The sequence below is a fragment of the Mus musculus genome, chromosome 7, assembly GCF_000001635.26.
Source record: "Mus musculus strain C57BL/6J chromosome 7, GRCm38.p6 C57BL/6J".
Lineage (NCBI taxonomy): Eukaryota > Metazoa > Chordata > Mammalia > Rodentia > Muridae > Mus > Mus musculus.
Genome location: NC_000073.6, coordinates 37,469,666 through 37,491,958, shown reverse-complemented (window position 1 = coordinate 37,491,958; position 22,293 = coordinate 37,469,666). Strand labels below are relative to the sequence as shown.

Here is a 22,293-nt window from a genome sequence, read left to right as displayed (position 1 = left end):
CCCAGGTCCTGATAGAGTACCTTACACATGGGGAGGAGGACATGCTGAAATTCTTTGTCTTACATTCATTCCCCCCACCCCATGTGTGTGTGTGTGTGTGTGTGTGTGTTCATGTGCACACCACAGAATGCGTGTGCGAGGAAGTCAGAGAACAGCATCTTCCTTCCTGCAGTTGGCTTTCTCCTGCCATGTGGTTCCCAGGGATTGAACTCAGATCCTCACACTTGCCATCAAGTGCCTTTCCTGGCTCAGCCACCTCCGCAGCTACAGGGACACCCTGAAGTTACATGTGAGGCTGAGTGACAGAGCACACGCTGGAATAGTGAAGCAACGCTTCTCTTGTTACCCCTGCTCTGTATACGGTGGCCTGGAAGGGCCAAGTAAATAGGGAAAGCCATCCCTTACCTAGGAGACATGAGAATCCATCAGACACCACAGCATGGCTGCCAGCACTGCATTCCCGGGAGCAGCCTTCCCTACGAGGGGCTCTGAGCTCCGCGCTCAGCATCTCTTGCTCTTGCCCAGCTTCTCTTCCTTTCCCTGGGTCACTATTCTCTGCAGCTCGCAGCAGCTCATCTGGCTTACTCACACATTTGCACTTTGTACTTGTCTCTCTCCTTGACTATAGTATGAGTTCCATGAGAACAGAAGTGTCTGTCTGTCTGTCCAGCAGTGTCTCAATGAGGGCAACAGAGCCTGGCTCTCAGGATTGCATGAAGTAGTAAGTTCATTGGGGAAAATAGCCAGGCTCCTGGGGAGTCATCTCTGACACCTTGCTTCTTTGGGTTATAGCAACATGCCTGTCCTCCTCAGGTTGGAGAATACCCCTTAAATTGTGGTAGTAGTTATGGGACACTGGGGTTATCAGGACATGAAAGCTCTCTGTGAGTGCCACTGCAGAGCTGAGTATATTGTGGCACAGACACCAGACCAGGGTATCTTGTGGTGACTGATTTTAGTTGACTTGAATGTACAGCCCTGGGCTGGGTTGCTGGGAAGAGGTGGCTCCCTGTGGGTATAGGATGCAGCTTGGTTCGAGGGTGAGTCAGAAAGCAAGGGCTCCTGGTGCCAGTCAGCATGGAGATGAGCGTGGCCTCCAGGATCCACCCAACCCTATATTACCATGTGAGGAGATGTGGACTCGGACTTCTGCAGGTCTGGGGACTGCATGCAGTGGATGCTGCTGGCTTTAAATCTTGAGGCACATTTGTTTCTGGGCCCTGGCTTCTGTATCACAGAAATCAGATAGAGGTAAGACAGGGCCAGTAGCAGCAGCAGTAGCAGCAGCAGCAGCAGCAGCAGCAGCAGCAGCAGCAGCAGCAGCAGCAGCAGCATTCTAGAAACTTCCTCCATAGGGAGAAAATGAAAGAAGCCATGGAAACGTCACATCTCTACCACCCACTCCCGGAAGCAGCATTTGCTGGGTTTAAAAAAGCAGAATGGAAACCAGATAAAGATCAATTTCCTTTTTATCTAAGAACAAAGAAGTTGAAAAGCAGTTATACTTGTGTGTCTGAATAGAACAGAAAGTGTTACATGTAGGAAATCACCGAGGTAAACACCCATTGCTGCAATGTGGAAGCGTAGATGCCACACGTAATTAAAAAAAAAATCAAAACCAAGTTATTTGTTAATACAGGATTTCATGTGGGGCTCATGCGGTTGAGCTGGGGTGAATTGCCTTCCACTTTGCCCTTGGGAGTCCATGCTTCTAAACAGCATGACCAAAGGACAGCAGGCCATGAAAGAGGAGCATGCACTGCCAAGTCCTTCTTAAAGTCCTCTGGTAAGGGACACATATGAGGGCATTTAAAAAATCCAATGTGTAATGAGTACGGATTAATTGGTTCAGCTCTACGAGGGACCATTCTCTGTATTTTTCTATCCCACTCCATCTTTATTAGAAGTCTTGATCGTGTGACATCGACTGATAAAAACCATTTTCCTTTCTTTTCTCCACTGCATTAACTTAATTACTGCTCTCCTTCTCCCAACACCTGTTTATTAGAGAGGCGCTGAGTAGAAGCAGCATTCAGACGGCTCTGAACATCTGGGTGCTGAGGCGAGCCTGCAGGGAGTTAGGACATTTCTGTGGCCCACCCCCTACCCTGCTTCAGACAGATTGGTGGAGGTTGGGGGGTGACGGGGGGGGGGTACCTTCAGGACCTTTGGAGTCCCTAGCATGACTCAGCCCCCGGAGACGCTCTTCTACCCCGAGTCTGGCTCCTGGAAAGGCAGCATCCTTGCCACCCAAATTAGGGGAGGTGGAAATCAGGGTAGTTCTGCTCTGGGGTATACTACCCTGGGCTGGTTAAGACGTGATGGCCTGACCACCCATGCATGGACAATTTCCCTTCTGTTGCTCAAGGGCCACAGACTTGAATCCAGAGCCAGAGCGCACAGGCTGTAGGGAGCGTGAATCAGTCAGCGGTCTTTAGAGCAACAGAACCCATGTGTATAATTGTACATAGCACACTGGCCTTCTGTCAGTGGCAAACTGGATGGTGACAGAGGCTTATAGTGGAGAGGCTGAGGCAGTGTCATGAGTTTGAGGTGAGCCAGCTTCAAGGCCAGCCCGGCTTACACAGTGGGACTCTGCCTAAGGAAAGAAGATTATAATGCAGCTGAAGAGTCCTGTGACCTGGTGGCGTTGTAACACCGAGAGCATATTTTATTTCTGTGGCACCAGAAGTGTAAATGGACTCACCGCCCCGTTCAGGACTCCAAGAAGTCATGGTCAGACTGTAAAGGACTGCGCTTTGCCGTTCTTTCCCCTCAGCAGTGGGGATTGAGCTTGCAGCCTCATGCATGCTAAGCAAGTGCTTATCACTGAGCCCCGGCTATTACAGACAGCATTTCCATACATCTTGTGTTTCCCATGTCTCTTGCCTCCACAGACAACCTGTCAAGGGACAGACTATTACCATTTGGGTCTGTGTAAGTTCACTGTGCCATGGGGGTTCTCATGGGGATGAAGTTGACTGATGGCACACCTGTCTAAACATCTCTCTCTCTCTTTCTCTCTCTCTCTCTCTCTCTCTCTCTCTCTCTCTCTCTCTCTGTGTGTGTGTGTGTGTGTGTGTGTGTGTGTGAGAGAGAGAGAGAGAGAGAGAGAGAGAGAGAGAGAGAGAGATCAATAGAAGATTGACTCATGTCATCATTATAGAATCTGGGATGTCCCAAGATCTGCAGTTAACTATCCAGAGACCCAGGAGAGCCAACTCTGTACGTCCCCATCCAAGTCTGACCCAGATGCCTGAGACAAACAGATTCCCTAGCTCAGAGACAGCCAACAGAGAGAGCAAATTCCCTGCCTTTTCCACTCGCTTGGAGGAGACCCACGCATACCGGGGAGAGCAGTCTCCCCAATCTACAAAGTCCAGGTTAAACATCCAGAAACAATCACAGACGTACCCAGAATAACTCTAAACCAGATATGTGGCTATTCCAGCCCCTGATCAAGAGAACATTTGCCATTAGTGGTTGCAGATGCATCTGCTGGCACTGAGTCCTAACATGCAACAGGAGACACGGGTGGCCCTGAGGTTCACTAATCATCTTACTGTTGGCCATGTACACTCAGACTCTACTCCTTCTCTTCTGTGTCTCTTTCCCTAACACCACCTTGGGAAAGTGGGTGTCAGGCAGATATTAGAAGGACCCAATATACCCATTTCACGTGTTGGAGGAAGGCAGGAGCTGATGGGTCCTTGAGAGGCTGAGGTGTGAGTTTGCCACTAGAGCTGCCCCCACCCCAGTGGGTGATGGGTTCGTCGTCCCATGCTTTGGTGGGGGGGCGCAGACCAACATGTAGGATTCACTCTCATGATGCATCTGCATGTGGATCCAGACCAAAGAGTTGTGGCCGTAGCAGTGGCCATTACAGAGACTTGTAATCAGCAGCCTCACTTGTGAAGACTTGGAGGCCCTAAAGTTCAGCAACTAATTAAAAATAAATCTTATTTGTTCCTTTCCTCTCTCAAGTAATGTGGGTGGTTTATTAGTCTGGTGGTGATGTGCTGGGCACGTTGGTTCTCATCCCCAAGTGAGTAAGGACTTCTTCTAAGGGGTGCACTGGGAAGCCTAGGGTGGCTATGCAGGGCCCTTGGATGTAGTCAGGCAGCCTAGGCCTCAGTCGCTGGATCACACCTGCTGGCACTGCTGCCCTCCTCCACCACCACCGCCCAGATGCTTCTGTGACATAGAGACTGAAACTGGCTGGGTGGGGTACAAGGAGAACCCACCCTTGTCCTTGACAACATTAGTCACGAGGCATGAGATGTCCCTTTCACAAAGAACCTCAGAGAATAGTGGGAGATCTCTCCCTTATGACTCTCTTAAGGGTGTTAGGTCCGTAGGAACAGGAGAACCATCTTGCTGGGTTACTGGGCTGTCTATGCAGGACAGCCACCAGCCGGTACACTCTCTGAGCTTGCCATGTAGGGCTAAGTTCTGTATACTGCTTTGCTGCTGAGTCTCCCAGCATGTTGGGGACCAGGTTTCCTACTGCTACCCTATAGCAGGAAAGGAAACTGAGGCTCAGGGCTCGATGCTTCCAGCCTGTAGCTGCTAGGCTAACCGAGGCTGTTTTCTTGAACTGTCTATCACATTCCAAAGTCTTCCCTTCGCTCACGGCTCAGCATTAATACTGTTCATTGCTTGAATGTCATGCTTGCTGTAGGGAATCACTGTGGCATGTCTTCGAGTGTGTGTCTACACCATGGGCTGCTTTTCACGGGACCCATGATGGAAGCCCCCCCCCCCCGCCCTGCCCCGCCCCGCAGTGGCATCCTGAGTCCCACCGTGGCCTTGGATGCCAGTGGCTTCCATTTTCCTTTGGCTCCACTAGCTAACCAGCTGATGTAACACACCACACACATATGACATCCCAGAGCAAGCTGGATTAGCTGGGTGTGCTCTTTCTATCTCCTCCCCCAGCAGGGGAGTGTCTGCTGTCATCCTTCACCCTAGAACGGCCATCTGAGCCATGATGAAAAAGGGAAACAGTGTCTCCACAAGAAGACGTCTCCTTTTTTCTTTTTGTTTGGAGCTAAAATGCCGTTTTCCTACCTCTAAGACAAACTAAAAGCTCACTTTGTTCCCGAGACGTCCCTCATGCCTGCTTTTCCTGCCTTTAATGACATCCCAAACTTTTGTGGAAAATAATTGATTGAATTTAAATTTCCTTAAAAGTTTAAGAGGTAATGTTACAGTATAAATTTTCTAGCAAACACTAAGTAGGGAAATATCCATTAGTGAAATTAACTACAGTTTCTAGGTAGCTAACAATGTGGCGTATACAGTAGGGCATGGCTAATGAACACTGCAGTGGGTGATATTTCATTATACAAATTAATGCTCACATTTTAATGGGAAAGTCACATAATGAATCTCGGCTTCAGTGACAGCAATTAGAGACACAGATTGTCCCCTTCTGGACAAGGCAGTGTTTAGCAATAAGCAGCTGTGTGAGAAGTCTTCAGGTTTACAACGTATATATGCTTTGGGGGAATTAGTGTACAATTTATATTAATGTACTGAAGCTTCGCTGCAAAGGCACCACCGTATTTATCTCTCCTGGTATTAACTAAGTAAAGACATGTAAGAAGACTAAATAAATATCTGAAAAAGGTTGCAATACCAGAGAATAGTCAGTTACTTGATTAAAAGTGGAAACACTCTTAGAAATTTAGCAAAAGAAGGAGGAGGAGGAGGAGGAGGAGAAGAAGGAGGAGGAGAATGGATAGACAGTAGTCAGACAGACAGACAGACAGACAGAAAATCATTTATAAAAGCTACCATTATTCTGGGTATCGTGCATACTTGTTAGTGTAGCGCTTGGGAGCTGAGGGGTGTCATGAGTTCAAGGCCAGTATGGGCCACACAGAGAGACCTTATATTGAAAATATTATTTAAAAAAAAAGACCATGGTACAATGAGTATTAAGAAGTGATTGAACAACCTGGCCCAAGTCTAATGATTAGGAGGAGGTTATAAATGAGGCTCCAAAATTGAATATATACTTCATGCTACACACTGGTGAAAAGTTGGCTGAATTTTAAGATGTTTCCTATATGTTCATTAATTCACCAAAATGTTGAACTGCTTACATTTTTAAAAACAAATATTATGTCTTTTCTAGCCAAATTCTTTTCTAAAAATATATTGTATGGGCCTACATTGTATTCCTTTAAAAATGTTGCAAGAGGGTCATTAATGTTCTTACCTCCCCAACCCCGCCCACCCCACAGTAGGTGGATAGCCTGGTCTTGGACATCTTTGTACTAAGCACAAGTTTTGAACTAGCTTCCTGTTCTAGATCCATTCTTCCAGCCAGGGTAGCATGGCCTCGGGGTGTCCAAAGTTCTAAAATGAGATGGTAGCACATACATGAAGGTAGATACGTGACCATCCGAATAGGAACGTTTTCCTAGAAAAACAGAGACTCGGGATCTCTCAGAGGGTTAAAGCTGAGTGGATGCTGGTCTCCACAAGAAGCCTTCATCCCCTCACCACTGCTTCCTGTGCTCAGGAGGCATACAACAAGCAGATGCCAGGTCCGAGAATCCCACACATCATGGAGGTGACTGGAGGACTCAACCCCCAGCAAAGCCTGGGGCAGTCTGAGGGATTCCCTGAGGAGAGTTAGACTCATTTTGTGGCTTAAGTAGACAATCATTCAACTAGACAGAGCTCCTGACAAGGTCTGAGGTTACCTGTGCCACCCAGCTGCACAGGGGATGGCTTTCCAAGTCTCTGACAGAGTCAGCAATAAGTTAGGAGAAACTAGGCAAACCTGTTGCCTGGCTTTGTGCAGAATTCTGCACGTCTGCAGCTTGGAGCTTGTCACAGCCAGCCCAGGGAGCCAGGCTGGAAGAATGTGTCCAGACATGGTGATTTTTGACCATGAAGCCATTCGTTCAGTACAGGTGGACTCAGCATTTGTTTGCTGGCCAAACAGAGAAAGGACCTTTACCACTCCTCCAAATTGCTAAACTTGCTGATACGACTTCCTTGCCATTTTTTTACCCGACTTCATCCAGGCCAATGTTGTGCAAAGTTTGCCTCCTGAGCACGTCCAAATGCATCCTTTGGGAGAAAAAATAATGCATGGGAACAGCTGGGATGCTTCCAGTGGGACATGAAGCCCAAGGTTCTCTAGCCCCCCCCCCCCCATGGCACTCTCCTAGGTCTGCCTCTCAGAAGAAGCCCAGGGAGCAGAAAAGAAATCAGCACACCAGAGGATTGGGACTCAGGGTTTCCAAACGACTTAGAAACTATGAAAACACTTAAATCAAGAGGCTTTTTTTTTTCTTTAAGGTTCACCCCATCTTCAGTCTGAAGTACTTACTTGGTGGGGAGGCAAAAAGTGCCCACACAAACAAAAGCCCTTTAGGACCCATTCAGGTTACGGAGCTGCAGAGAGTGAGAAGAGACAGCTCTGTAAGAGGGTAAAGGTGGGTGGAGGGCTTCCTGAACCTGTGCAGCCAAAACTGTGCTTGAAAAACCCCGAGGAAGGGACTAGAGAGACGGCCAAGTGTATAGGAGTGCTCTGCTGCTCTTTCAGAGGAGCCACGTTTGATTCCAAGCACCCATCCGACAGTTCACAACTGCCTATGATTTGATTTTCAGGGGATTCTAGGCCTCAGGCCTCCTGGGGTCCTGCACTCACCTGGGTGCACACACATACTTACGGCAATAAAAGTTAATAGAAAAGAAAAGGAACAGAAAGGAAAGGAAAATGCAAGAGGAAGCTCTTTAGTCTTTGGCCTAGTAAGATTCTAGCATTTAAGTGGACCATTCCAGTTTCTAGCAATACCTTCTCTGTCGTGGGACCAGAGCAAGCCAAGGGCTCTTCTGAAGTTTAGAGATGCTGTCTTGGCTGTGTGTGAGACAATGCATGTGACGTCTTTCCTGAGAGCAAGGGGAGGGGTCTGGTCTTTGCCTCTTTACCTCAGGGCCAGTTAGGGTGCTCAGAGGAAAGAAGTGTTTACTCATACATTTATTCATTTAGATGTGTATGTCCAAACTTGCACTTTTCCGGACAGGTGTGTGCATACACACACATCTCTGGCCCCTTCTAGAGGCTTAGTGTGAGTTGAGAATGAAGATGAAGCTGCAGGGGCCTCTAACATCTCACAGGCTGAGGGAGCGGATGTCCCAAGACAGGATCCCATGTCCAGCAGAGCACAGAGAAGCCTGGTGTTTAGTTTGTCTCCTGTGCAGGCTGTGTCACAGCTCTTGCTTGGGAGGTGTTGCTCAGGGAAACTACCATGGTCCCCATGCAGGCGATGCAGAAAAACACCCGGGGACTTTGGAAGGATCAAGAGCCCTGCTGGTACTTTTAGGCCTCTTAGTTCAGAATTTGGGGAGCCAGAAACCCTGTTAAGGCCTCCCATGTTGGTTTTTGCAAAGAGGAGTCCTCACGGTGAGTATGCACACCAGAATCACATGCTAGCAACACTTTGAAGAAACACCAACCCCTGGTCCCCATCCCAGACTGGGGGACCCAGAACCGGAGCCTCCACTGACTCCCCACCATTTGTCTTGCACAGCGTTGACTGAGAACCAACACCCCAGTGTGCAGTTCAAACATGTAGCCCTGGGAAGAATAAACCGCATAGCCCCTGTATGTCTCTGTGGTCCTGCCTTGCCCGTCTCAGGCCTGAGTCAAAGCTGCATTCTCCTGCCATCTGCTAACAAAAGCCCATGCTTTTTCTATAGACCCTTTGTCAGAGGCACTCAATCACTTCCAGGTCCTCTTATGAACAGCAGCTTGATCCTCTCAGGTACCTGCTGGTCTCCCTTCTGTGGCTGTCCACATTCTGAACTCTCTTACCCCGTCTGCACTGACCTCTCAGTCAGAATCCTGGGTCTGTAGTATGGTGCTCTAGATATGTTTTGCATGCCTACGCCCTTATTACACCTAGCTAGCTGCTAGGCTTCCAGGCAAATGAGTCAAGCCGGGACATCAACTGATTAATTGCACTTTATATTTCCAGTGCATCCCTGCTCATGCTTCAGGGCTACCTGAATCTCAAAGTCAGAAAATGGTCTTTGTAAAGTCTGCCACTTTATGTCTACAGATTTTAAAAGATCTATTTATTTTTATTATATATATATATATATGAATGTGTTTGTCTGCATGTGCATCCGTGTGCCATGCGCATGCAATGCCCACAGAGGCCAGAAGAGGGCATCCTAACTGGAGTTATGATGACAGCAAGTCACCACGTGGATGCTGGGAACCTAACCCAGATCTCCTGGGAGAGCATCCAGTACTTTTTAACTGCTAAGGCATCTCTCCAGCCCCATGCTTATAGTTTTGATGTAGCCGAGACAGCTGTGGAAAAAAAATAGACCCAAAGAGCACAGACATACCCAAGGCCTTAGCCACTTGTGAGAATGCATCACTCGGGAGGCAGAGGCAGATTTCTGAGTTCGAGGCCAGCCTGGTCTACAAAGTGAGTTCCAGGACAGCCAGGGCTATACAGGGATACCCTGTCTTGAAAAACAACGACCAACAACAAAAAAACCAACCAACCAACCAACCAACCAACCAACCAAAAAAAGAGTTCTTGGTACCCTCATTTGAATGTGTGGGGTAAAGTGTCCCTTAAGTTGAGTACACAGCCCACGGGTGCAGGAAGGTATCCCTAGCTCAGCACCTGGGCTGCCTGTGTTTCTGTTCTAAATGAGCCCCCAAACACACCTCTGCTTTGAGGATGAGACTCGATGCATAATATACCCAAGACTAGATGCAGTGAAATGCCTTCAGAGCATCCACCCACCAGCTTAGCCTGGCTTTCTAGATGTTTGACAATAGGAAACAGGACAAGGTGATGGGAATAGGTGTGTGTGTGTGTGTGTGTGTGTGTGTGTGTGTGTGTGTGTGTGGCGGGGGGTAAGAAGCCACTGTAGATTTTTTGTTGTTGTTGTTCAGAGGACTGAAGTTTAAAGCTATCACTACAGCCTCTCTCTTCCCCAGAGCTTTCTGGGTGCAAAGTCTAGAGCAGAGCCAGGATTGCTAGCAAATCCTTGGAATGTGTTTAAATCCACATCTGTTGACGTCCTCCTCTACCCTCCATGTAAGTTGTCTGTTAAGGGACTCTCTCTCCATCACACAAAGAACAATAGAAGTTGAGTGCTGGATTCAGATAAATATTTAATTCATGAAAATAATCTTATATGTTCCAAAACACACTTTAAAGCTATTTTTGTTCTCCAGAAAGCACCCATTACAGGTAAATTACACAGCACACTACCTCAGCGTCAGGACCACCATTAGTGCAAATTTTAGGCTCGACAAAGACCAGTAGATAATGTTAATTTCAAATCCAGAAACTAAATATACTCTGTGCCTTTTTATTAGTCCTTTTTCTCTTAAGTTTTATCGGCTGCTTTTCATCTTAACAATATGTCTTTACATCCTGCCATCCCAGTGCACTGTAATGATATTAATATTTTATAGAATCGGTATTTATAGTTCTTTATTTAGAGACAATGCAGTAGGTCTGCAGATATCAGAGCCCGTCTGGAATGGTGCCCTCCAAATAATGATGAATTGCTTGTGCGGAATGCCATTTGCTAATTATATCCATGATTTACTGTGGAGCAAGGCTTAAATCATTCATTTCAGTCTTGCGTAACAGTGCCATAGAATTTTTAGGTTTAAAAATGGTTTCCATGTGTATAATTTAAACAAATTCTAGAGCTCTTGTATACACAAAATACTCACAGCCACTCATTTGTTACGTACTCTGTCTCTTTAAACTTCTACTTTTAATGATCACTGTGGTCGAAATTATTATGCTTAATTTTCATAATCATAGCCTTTAAATCTACAGCCGTTCTCACATGTTAGATAAAGAAAAAGATAGCTAATTGTGTGTAGATAGTGTGTCATCCCTCAATAGTCCCCAATGGTACAAAATCATTAAAAAGCTTAAGAGCACAAATTATTCTTCTATTAAAAAATAGTCGTTCTCTAGCTAATTATTAGTTTGGGCTGCTTTGTTTCAAAGAACAAATGTTGATCCTTCTAGCCTTGTTCTGCACTCCAAAAAATGTGACAAACACTTGGTTTTCTCTTCCATCGATATCTTGCAGGTGAGAAGCCCTATAAGTGTCCTCACTGTGACTATGCTGGCACCCAGTCAGCGTCCCTGAAGTATCACCTGGAGAGACACCATCGGGAGCGGCAGAATGGAGCCGGGCCCCTGTCAGGACAGCCCCCGAACCAGGAGCACAAGGATGAGACCTCTAGCAAAGCGCCTATGTTCATCAGGCCGGACATCCTTCGAGGGGCTTTTAAGGGTCTCCCCGGAATCGACTTCCGAGGTGGTCCCGCCTCTCAGCAGTGGACAGCCGGCATGCTCTCCTCCGGAGATCATTCAGGGCAGGCCACTGGCATGCCCTCAGAGCTGTCTTCAGATGCCCTAAAAGGCTCCGACCTTCCTTCCAAAAGCTCCCACTACTCGGAGATCGGAAGAGCTTATCAAAACATCGTGAGCAACGGTGTGAATTTCCAAGGGTCCCTGCAGGCCTTCATGGACAGCTTTGTCCTCAGCTCTTTGAAGAAAAAGGACACAAAGGACAAGGTCCCGTCTGATGCCCATCCCATGAAAGCCCATACTGCAGAGGGTGGAGAGGAGAAAGCAAGCATGAAGCCCTCCCAGCGAAAGTCTGAGAAGTCTCAGTACGAACCTCTGGACTTGTCCGTGCGGCCAGACGCCCCCACTCTCCCTGGCTCCTCCGTGACCGTGCAAGACAGCATCGCGTGGCACGGCTGCTTGTTCTGCGCTTTCACCACCTCGTCCATGGAGCTGATGGCCCTTCACCTCCAGGCCAACCACCTAGGCAGAGCAAAACGCAAAGATCACCCCACAGGGGTGACAGTCAACTGCAAAGAGCAGGGGCGGGAGGCCAGCAAGGTCTCTGTACTGCCTTCCCTACAGTCAAACAAAGAGATGGCCCTTCCTAGCGCTGTTGGTGTGCTCGACTCTGCTCCTGAGAAGTTGGCCCAAGGGCCAGCCAAAGAGACTCTAGGGGACCCGAAGAGTGGTCAGTGGCCCAACCACATGGACCCTGCCTTTTGTACCTTTCCATCTGACTTCTACAAACAGTTTGGCGTTTACCCCGCTATGGTTGGCTCAGGGGCCCCGGGCTCCTGCCTCAACAAGAACACCGAGGGGAAAACCCACCCAGATGACGACGCCCCTATCCTGATCCCGGAAACCACGAACAAAAACACTACTGATGACCTCTCAGATATTGCCTCCTCCGAGGACATGGACTCCTCCAAGGGAGAAAACAATGAGGACGAGGAGCTAGACACCGAACCAGAAATGACGAGCAAGCCTCTGTCTGCTCTCAGCAAGGATGGCAGCAGTGAGGGCGGCGACAGCCTGCTGTCCCCAGGCGCCCCGCAGCCCATCCAGGGACTGGTCTCACCTTTAGCCCAAGCAGCCGAGGAACAGTGGCACAGCCCAGGCCTCCTTCCTGCCCAGGACCCCTCGGCGGGGCTGCCCAAACCAGAGCGGGGTCCCCCGGGCTTGGAGAAACCTATGAGCATGCTGTCGGTCCTCAGGGCCTACAGCGCCGATGGCTTAGCAGCCTTTAACGGGCTTGCTAGCAGCACAGCAAATTCTGGATGTATCAAGAGGCCAGACTTGTGTGGTAAGTTTTAGAATCCTCTTCCTTCAGTTCATTTCCCACAAAAACGTCACTGCTAAATTGTGCATCCAAAAAAACAAAAAACAAAAACAAAAACAAAAAGTAAATCCAACAACAAAATGGGGGTGATATACCCACTAGCAAAACTTAAACTAAATCTTTAAAAAGAAATATGAAAAGAAAAGAAAGAAAGAAAGAAAAAAGCAAAAGCCAATGCTGTATATACAGTATAGACAATCACGAAAGTCCAGTTTCGTTCCGTTTTGAAACGTGTACTTTTGGGGTCTGACTTTCTGTGTGACACCCATACAGAAGGCATGGGAAGGAGACAGTATCTCAAAGTGTGGACTCCCCTCTTACTTTTCATCCATAAGTTGAGGAGGGGAAGAAAGTTCACCTAAAAAAAAAACAAAAAACAAAAAACAAAAAACAAACAGATATGGTGACTTGCAAGCTTCCCAATATTTTAACTCATTCAAAAAACAAAAACAAAAACCAAACCAAACCAATGCCTAGAGAGAGAAAGTCTCCCACTGCTCTGCCAAGCAGAGTCCACTTGCCCTCGTTCTTGTCACTGACCTAGAGGATACTAAAAATCATCACACTAACACAGCGTAGCAAGGGGCTCTCTCTCCAAGTTAGGGAGATGGCTTTGGGGTGTTTGTGACTCACCTGTGACATATCAAATGGCAGTTACTGTGACGTTGGCCTTCTGCCGTTGTTGCCTTCTGTCTCTGTCTGTCTGTCTGGTCTGTTCTGTCTGTCTGTCTGTCTGTCTGCCCAATCTGTCTGTCTGTCATCCTAACAAGAAGCCTGCATTGTGAAGTGTCTGATCAGCAGTGTGGTGACCCTATGTGTCTTAAATTTATGCCTGTCCGATCCTGTAAGTCAGCAGCCTCTGCTTTCCTTCAAGAATCCTATTACCCCATGGTAATTCTAGATTTTTTTCAAAGCACAATCCTAAACCTGAGTGGGACCAAATGGGTATTGGGAGGGGCGGGGACAGGGACCATCACATCCCTGTTCCTGTGTGGAGTCTGATCTGCAGAGAGCAGCTCCTGGCCCAGGGATCCCACGAGAGACTGAGAGCGGCATGGGACTTAACCATAGAATTCTTGAACAAATTTCTGAGATCTTCCCCTTCTTCTTTCGTGGAAGGAAGGAAAGGAGGGAATGGTGGGCACAGGGGAGCTTTCTAAACCTCACATCCTGATTCCTTCAGCACAGAGCGGAAATCATGAAGCCAGGCTGCTTATAATCTAAATCGATAAATTTCCTTTTGTTTTTCCTGTCATTCCCTAATTCACTAAGAAGTGGATCAAGCAGTCAGAAATACCTTTTTGAATGGTCAAAAATCACTAAATGGATTTATGACAGCTCAAAAAAATATCGATGGTTTCTTATATGAATGACTCCCGAGGTCCCATTAGCCAGTACCCCGGCTCTATTTTTAGCCACGTACGATTCATTACTCTCGAAGCTGTTAAAAACAATTTTTAAAAGAAGAAGAAAAGGGATTTATGTCTGTCCAATATCCCATCTTCCTTCTGCAGAGAATGGTATTTAAGTCTTTTTCTTTCATTTGTTTCAAGTTTGGTTGGGGTGGTTTTATACGTATTGTTGTTGTTTGAGGATTTTTTTTAAGTCTATTTTCAGTTCTTTTGATTACCTACATAGGATCATGGTTCCTGCCAGGAATCTACGCATCAGAAAGGATCAAACCCTGGCATGTACATAAGCTCATTATCATTGAAATGAGCTCACATTACCCCCATTAATTTCCCCATCTTCCTATCCATGGAAGAAAGGCTGCCTGCCTTGAGCCATCTTCCTTGAGTTTGTCCAGTGATGTCTCTTTGCATCGGGCAGTGGGTGGAGAGGGCAGCAGAGGAAGGGAGCTTCTGATGTCCCGAGACACTTGTAGAAATGGCAGGAGTTCGGATGCCTTCCCCAGATATCAACTCACACCACTCACCTAACATTGCTATGGTGGTACATGCAACAAAACTGTTCCATCAACTTGTCAGTCCCTAGGCAAACCGCGTTTGGCTAGAAGGACAAACCACATGGTTTGGAAGGCAAACCACGGCCCCTCTCTTTTTAAGTACATGAAGACCCTCGGACCAGCAAGAGAGGAAGGCTTCCTGATAGCTTCCCCCAGCCAAGGATCCAGCTCTAAAATACCAAACCTCAGTCCGGCCACTGGCCGTCTATTTTCAGAGCATATCGCTTCTGTATTTCATTTGGCTCCATTTCTTCTAGAAGCTTCTGCAGTGGTTTGGTAGCAGGTGGGATGGCTCTTCTTGTCTTGTGGTTCCCAGGCATCAGGCCCAGCATAATTAATTATAATCTCCTGTTCTTGATGGGTGTGGTAGGGTGTAGGACCCAGAAAAGCAGTTGTCATTTTGGCTAAGAACTGATATTTCAGAAAGAAACAAACATTATTTTTCCCTCCTCAGTCTAGTTTTTTTCTCTCTTGCACGGAACAGTTTGCATATTGTAAGCTACAGATGACCACCAGCTTCAAGGCACATGGCCTAAAACACCCCCACCCTTTACCTCTTCTCTGCCCCACTTAAAGTAGATGTGACTCGGCAAACAGGTCCATCCAATCAACAGATAGTCTTCCTCACAGAGCCGGGCTTTGCCAAACCAATGCCTTATTCCAAGATTGCTTATCTCAGAGTTTAGGGCCTCATTTCATCTGTTAAGTAGGCCTAGAATCCTGCCCGATGCCCCTAGAAACTCTAGTGGCTGTAACTGAAGTTCTTCTGTATAAGGAAGAACTCTCTTCTCTTAAAAGTACTTGGAAAGCAATCTGTAAAAATTTGCCTGCATCATATAGACCCATACAGAACTCAGGAACCCCTCCCTCTCTTACCCACCAGCAGTCTTCTCTCCTGTTATATGTAGGACTGTGTGTTGAAAGTTGTACACCCAGGTTGATATGTTAGTTGCCGCACTGCTGCCTCCTAACTCTTAGAATGTTAGTCCTATACCCCGGGTGTTAGGTCCTGGCCTGTGTGCACTAGCCATTTATAGCTAATACATTCTGACCTGGATGCAGGAGAGCAAGCTGATGGAGAGGTTACTCCATCCATCCTCTTGGGTGATGAGTCCCATAGCACAGCCCATGTAGAAGACAAGATGATAACTTTTCAAAAGAACCTTGCTTAAAGGCTGGTATATCAGCGTGTCAGGGACTTGTTACAGATGATCCTGTGGGAGATCCTGAGTCATCTCAGAGTCAGTTGGAAGATGATTTATTAAGTTGCTATTAGAGAGGGTCAGGTCCCACTGGTCTGGTCTTGTTAAAGGACATCTTAGTCTAGCCAAAACTTTTGCTTCTGGAGGTGAGTGTCAGGATCCAGGCACGTCCCATACTCTCTTATTCTGCTGTACAGTGTAAAAAGGGCAAAGGAGTGCCACCGGAGAGCCTTGATATGTCCTTTGTATTGTTAGAGTGGATTTGACCTTGCTTTGCAATGGAATGAGCTTCTCACATCAGTATTTAAATGTGTGTGTGTGGGGGTGGGGGGTACAGAGGACTAGAGCCATGTCCATCCACTGGCAGGCAGGGGAGGCAGGCTCCTGGTACAGCTTGAGGAGCTGATGCAGGAGAGTGTGAGAGGCACAGCCGAGCTGTGTTGAGTCTGCACCTGGACATTGCTGCATAGAAATGCTAAAGACCTGGTTGCATCCCAGGAATGTGGGCACACCCCTGCCCTTCACTTTTTGAAGCTGAAGCCTCCAGCCAGAGCTGTCTGGAATTGCTGTGTTAGCTTTCTCAAATGTAGCTTTCCATGTCCTTTTCTGAATCCTCAGGGCAGGACACAGAACTCTTGTCAGGTTAAGAGGCAGGTGGGGGTTCGGGTGGGGGGATCATAACTCCTTTACCCTTAGCTCTGCCCTGGAATTGCTACCACTCAAGGAAGCCCAGTTTGGAGGCTCCATCAGCAAGCCACTGTGGTGATGAGGCCCCGTGTGCAGCAGCTCCCAGGCCAGGTGATGATCCCCTCACGGGTGGGAGGAAGCCTGAGGGAAGGCATAGATAGCTCCAATGTTCCCAATGCTTTATCCTCAGTGAACTGTGGAATGAAGGCCCACTACATTTTGCCAGGATGAGAGAGCAGAAACCTATGTCCCAACACCATGGTGGTGGCATCACAACTTTCTTACATCATGTGTCCTAAACTGTATGATGTGATGAAATACAGTGACCAAACTAAACTATCTTAAAAGGCGACTTCTGCCCCACCGTGATTTCCTTGCATGGACACTCTGAAGATACCGCTTTTTTTTTTTCCAGCTACAAAGCCTAGAATGGAAAGGTCAACAGACATCTTCTGAAGGGTCAGAGGGCAACTGTTTTCAGCTTACAAACCATGAGCACCCTCATGACTCCTCACTGCTGGGTGGCACTAAAGCTATAGACAGTGTGAGTGTGTGCCAATAAAACTTTATTAATTAAAGCAAGGGAATGACTAGAACTGGCCCACAGGCTAGAATTTCTGGCCCCTGCTTTAGTGTAAAGAGGTATGTGCTCCTGGGTTATTTCCAGAGCAGAGAGAGAGAGAGAGAGAGAGAGAGAGAGAGAGAGAGAGAGAGAGAGAGAGAGAGAGAGCACAGGGAGGTACCCCTTCCCATCTCCTCACAACACCACAGGCAAAAGAGATGGAACAGCTGTGGCTTATCTTTTACAACAGATGTTTCTCCTCCACCGACAGAAGTGCAGGGAGGAATTAAGATGGCAGACACCTAAGCGCCTGGGGCAGACGCCCCCAGATCAGATGAGTATCCAGTGGAAGGTATTACGAAGAAGCACGGGCACGGCCCAAGGCCTTTAAGTTGCCCTTGTCCCTTTAGCACTAAGGTGGTTCCAGTCTTACTTTCCAGCAGTGTGATGGAAAGTTGTGTTTCCTCATGTCACCATGCCACAGTCAGTGCACAGGAAAGTCGTCTGGAAAGACGACTGTGAAATACAAGGTCAGAGCCTCATAGGTTCCTGGAATTCACCACCTTACTGTGCTTGTCTGGACCTGCTGGCTGCTTCTCAGCTGATTATCGAGAGTTGGTCTCTGAGTGTGTGTGTGTGTGTGTGTGTGTGTGTGTGTGTGTGTGTGTGTGTGTCACAGGTGACATCCTGTAGGTAGGATCTTCTGATGATATTGGCACTCTGGGACGGCTATCCTCTGCCCTCACCTAGCGCTGTGTGTGGGTGCCATGACTGACAGAGACAGCCCCTCGGATGATAGCGCTTTCCTTCAAATCTCACAGCATCCTTTTCCCTCTCTTCCCTCTTTCTAAATTGAAGGGAGCGGGACTGCTGTGGTGTCGTTTGCTCGGCAGGATGACAGAACTGTTGTGGGGACGCCATTGTGTTTGCCAAATGGTCCACTCGTCATTTCAGAGCAAACAAATGGATGGTGTCTGGGAGTCGGCAAACACTGGTGACATTTAGCCTTGTTTATGTTCCTTGCCTTTTGCTGCATCGTTTTTTGGCTCCAAAAGCTACTGTCTGAATCAACATTGCCTCCGAAGTGGGAGCAAAGTCTGGTAGAGTTCATCTTGGTGGCTGCATCCATATTTCTCTTGGGATTGCACAAAACCAAGGAATCGCAGCCAAGTATTTTTGTTTTTGTTTTTCGTTTTGAAATCTGTGATTTCGTCCCTTTGATAATGAGATAGGACTGGGTGGGGGAGGGGAGTCGAGGAAGAGTGTGGTATAGGAGCTTACACATCCGGTGGAGTCCAGGCTCTCCGTCCTCTTCCGTCTCCACTGGGAGCTGTACTGCCCTGCCGGTGTGCGACATGGGAACAGGATGCCCCTGCTAAAGCTTTGACATCGGCCTCCTTAGTCTGCTGCGTGTCAGTGACGCTTGGGAATGGCGGCTGTCTATCTAGACTCAGGTCACATGTCAGCTGCCTCTCTCTCTCTCTCTCTGTCTCTGTCTCTGTCTCTCTCTCTCTCTCAGATGCTGTGAAGTCCAGGTTTCAAATAAGGTAGCAATTATATCCTATGACTTAGTGCTGATCAACAATACCTCTCTATCTAATTGCCAGCCTGCTATAATCATGTTGCCTATTCTTACTTTCGCCAGAGACAGAAAGCCCAAATTTTATAAATACCCTGTTATTGTCATCCTTCCATTAAACAATAGGGACTATGACCCTGCCCTTGCTTTCGAGCGCCTCTAGCCCCAGGCAGTTTCTGGATTAATAAATCTACACATTTTCTTTCAGGTAAGTAACACCCCATGTCCTAGTCGCTCTGTCTGGACTCCACACCCCTACCCCCCCGTCTGTCCGTGCTCCTTTGTGGTTTATCTGCAGCTTGTTAACTGTGCAAAGTCAACAGAAGAACTTAAACACATACATGTTTTTGAGTAAATAATTCCTACGGGCATAGGTATGTGTACGCACACAGCACACCAGCCTACAGTCTGTATAGAGTCAGAGAGGCTGAGAACATTGCCCTCCACCCCACATGTTTGCCAATAGTAATGGATGCAAATACTTAGAAACCTGAGTGGGAGAGGAGATTTCACTCCTAGTCACAAACCCCAGTGGGTGGTGAGTCCACAGGTCAATGAAAACCTGACTGGGACAATGCTGTGCCCTGCCACCTCACCTGAGCTCGCAGGGCTGGGCACATGGTAGCCTCGCCAGCATTCCTTTCTTGTGTCTGATTGTCATGTATTTTGTAACACTTTAGAAGAATACAGAAAAGTGCAGTAATTATCTTTCTCCATAGTATTTAAGCAGAAATATTGCTAGTGTAATATTGTGTCAGGTCGTCGTATTAACCAGGAACAGGTGACAGTAAAATCCCAGCCAACAGCACTCTGACACCCACAACTTAAAAACGGCGATCGAAGCGAAATGTGTAAATGTGTACCGGGTTATCCTGTGCTTTGGAATAGACTGTTGTTGAAATAATTAGAAGATATATTAAGGTGTTCCTGGTAATGAAGGCATGTAAGTTATCATAATTGTAGTTTTCTGCATAAGTGTCAAACTCTATCTTTCCGTGTGCTGTATGCTGAGTTACAAGTTAGGTCATTTATGAATGGAATGTAAAACAATACTAAAAAAAAATGCTTCAATAAGTTATCTTGGTATTGCTAATAAAAAAGAGCTGTGAAACATTAGTGCAGTTTCGAGTCATTATGTTAATTCATACCACCACACGCCCTCTCCCCTCACATTCTTCTCTCAGTGGGGAGCCCCAGCAGGACATTGGGGAGAACAGGCTCCCCATCTTTCCCATTCATCTTCAGGTGGCCCTTGAGCAACAATTCACAAACAGGCAAAAAAAAAAAAAAAAAAGGAAAAGTGACTTTCCTCTTTTGGTGGGATGACTGTAGTGGGCGCCAGAGAGCCAATGACAGATGCCCGGCTCTCCGTGCATGCCTCTTAGGCAGGTTTCTGAATCGTAGGACCCCTGGATAAGAGATACATGCACAGAATCCACAGGCCATTGAACTCAGGATCAGAAGAACTTAGGCCCAGCCTCCTCCAGCGAGCCATGTGCTCCTCCATGCCGTGACCATCTTGGGTGGGCTAGAGGAGTTTGGGTGCATTTTCATCCCACCCAGATGTTTTGGTCACTGCCTATGATTGTTGTACCTGGCTTGTTCTTGCCCCGCCCTGCCTCATCACAGGGAGAGAGGCAGAAAGGAAAGGACTTGTTTTCCTGTTCCCCGGTTTCATTGCCCCAAGAGCTGGGCTTCCAGACCCCGGTCTTTCAAGCTTGAATATGTTTTACATACTTCTCAAGTGCCCAACAAGGGGATGGAAGTTGAGAAATGTCCTTTAGTATGTTGTTCTCAACCTTGGCCTTAGTGACAGGACAAAGGCATCCCCTCAACTAGACGAACCAGTCCATCCTGCATTTCTCATAACAGCCACTCATTAGAACCCCTGAGATCACAGTACAGCATTAAGGAGTGTCTACCTAGAGGAAGGATAGCGTTCAGACCTGGGCTGAGAAGATGTGAGGAGAGGTCCAGTGGTGAATAGAGATCTTGAAGATTTCTAACCTTCAGTACTCTGTTCTCTGGTCTGGGGCAGTTTCTAGATCCCTGTAGGCAACACTGAGGTCACACTATGGGTTCCAGTGGAGAAAAGGGGCAATCACCAGATGCCTAACAAAGATGAAGGTCTACAGGAGCCAGGTTCTCATGGTCACAGCCCAGCAACTCCAGCTCCACCGGGGTGCGGGGTGACCATAGGAGGGCCTCCTCTTCTCCGAGGGCTCTTGACTCCAGGGAACTGTCTTGAGAGATGTGGAATCCAAGAGTGGGATTGATCTAAGCCTTTCCCTGCTGTGCCCCCCCCCAAGGCTGAGTATATCATCCTCACTTTGGCCAATCATTTAAAACCATTTCCTCAGTACTCCAAAGATACCATGGTACTTGCTGGGTTGTAAGCTAGGAAGGGCTTCTGAGGGACCCTGCTGCAGCCTAAGGGGTCAGGACTTGGGAGGAACACCAGGGTGTGGGAAGTAGGGGAGGAAAGGCACACAGAAAGACTCCTTCATCCTCGCCACCCCCAGCCCCCAACACTGCCAGCTTGGAGAGCTCCCTGGAGCCACGTATCTGTCTTCCTTCCCTCAGGGCTCAGTCCCTCTCATGGGGGTCTCTAAGCCAGAAGGCTCGGTAGCATTTCCTCTTCAAAAGCACGGTATTTCCTGAGTGGCTCCCCAGTGGTAACTGATGAAGCCTAAAAGAGACCTACGTGGATTCCAATTCTCCCATTTTTATGAACCCAGCCCCAGCTTCCCCCAACATCTCCTTTTGGGATATAGCACCTCATTATGCCTTATACTGTCCCTCCTCCCCTGGCGGACTTCCTCCTCCCCATCTTCACCTCTGGGTAAGAAGCAACTCTGTTTTCGCCAGTTGGATGTTCTTGGAAATGTCCTGTCTGCTGTCTGCAAAGGGAGCTCCATAGCCCCAGGCCTCTGGGATGTTCAGTTTATTTCATTTCACAGCTCTGCACGAAGGCTGGTAACTCTGCTTGCTTCTGGTTGGTTCATCACACCCAAACTTCTGCCCCCCCCCCCCACCCCAAGCCACACATGGGATTATAACAAGACCCACGACTTTGGATTCAGCCCTGGGGCAAACACAAATAGTTCATCTTGGAGCTACCTTTATCCTCATAGCATAGGCCTTTCCAAGCATGGGGGGCATTCTGCTTTGTGGTGCATAAGAGACACCAAAGAGTCCCCATCTATGGAAGAGTATCAAGAACATGTCTGGCTTTACATTCAAGAAGCCGGGTAAGGCAAGGGGGTTTGTAGAAAACCTGCACACTCATGTCTCTGTCCACACATTTTTGGAAGTAGGTATACTGCAATGTAATTTTGGTGCTCTGGTGAAGGAGAGAATCTAAAATTTGGAAACAGATTAGTGTGTATGTCTCTTTTCTTCAAAGAAACCTCAGAAGGAGTAAATACACAAGTATACACTGACAGTAGTGTCCCTGACAATGATTGAATACACAGGTATACACTGACAGTAGTGTCCCTGAATGAACAGGGTCAGAGTCCACGCCAAGGTCAAAAGCAGGAAACTGCGCAAATCCATCAAATCTATATGATCAAGCTGTTCG

General features: G+C 47.6%; 1 protein-coding gene across 14 annotated transcripts in view; it reads left to right on the top strand.

Annotated features, from left to right (window-relative positions):
• Positions 1-22,293, top strand: part of Zfp536 (zinc finger protein 536) — a 456,017-nt gene that overhangs the window by 282,081 nt on the left and 151,643 nt on the right. For 13 of the 14 annotated variants that reach the window (XM_017322241.2, XM_017322250.2, XM_017322245.2 and 10 more), the window contains one exon: positions 11,110-12,678. In XM_017322241.2, the coding sequence (XP_017177730.1) occupies positions 11,110-12,678 (1,569 nt within the window). Of the gene's footprint in view, positions 1-11,109; positions 12,851-22,293 lie in introns of those variants that run through there. The other variant, NM_172385.2, reaches the window with a different exon arrangement.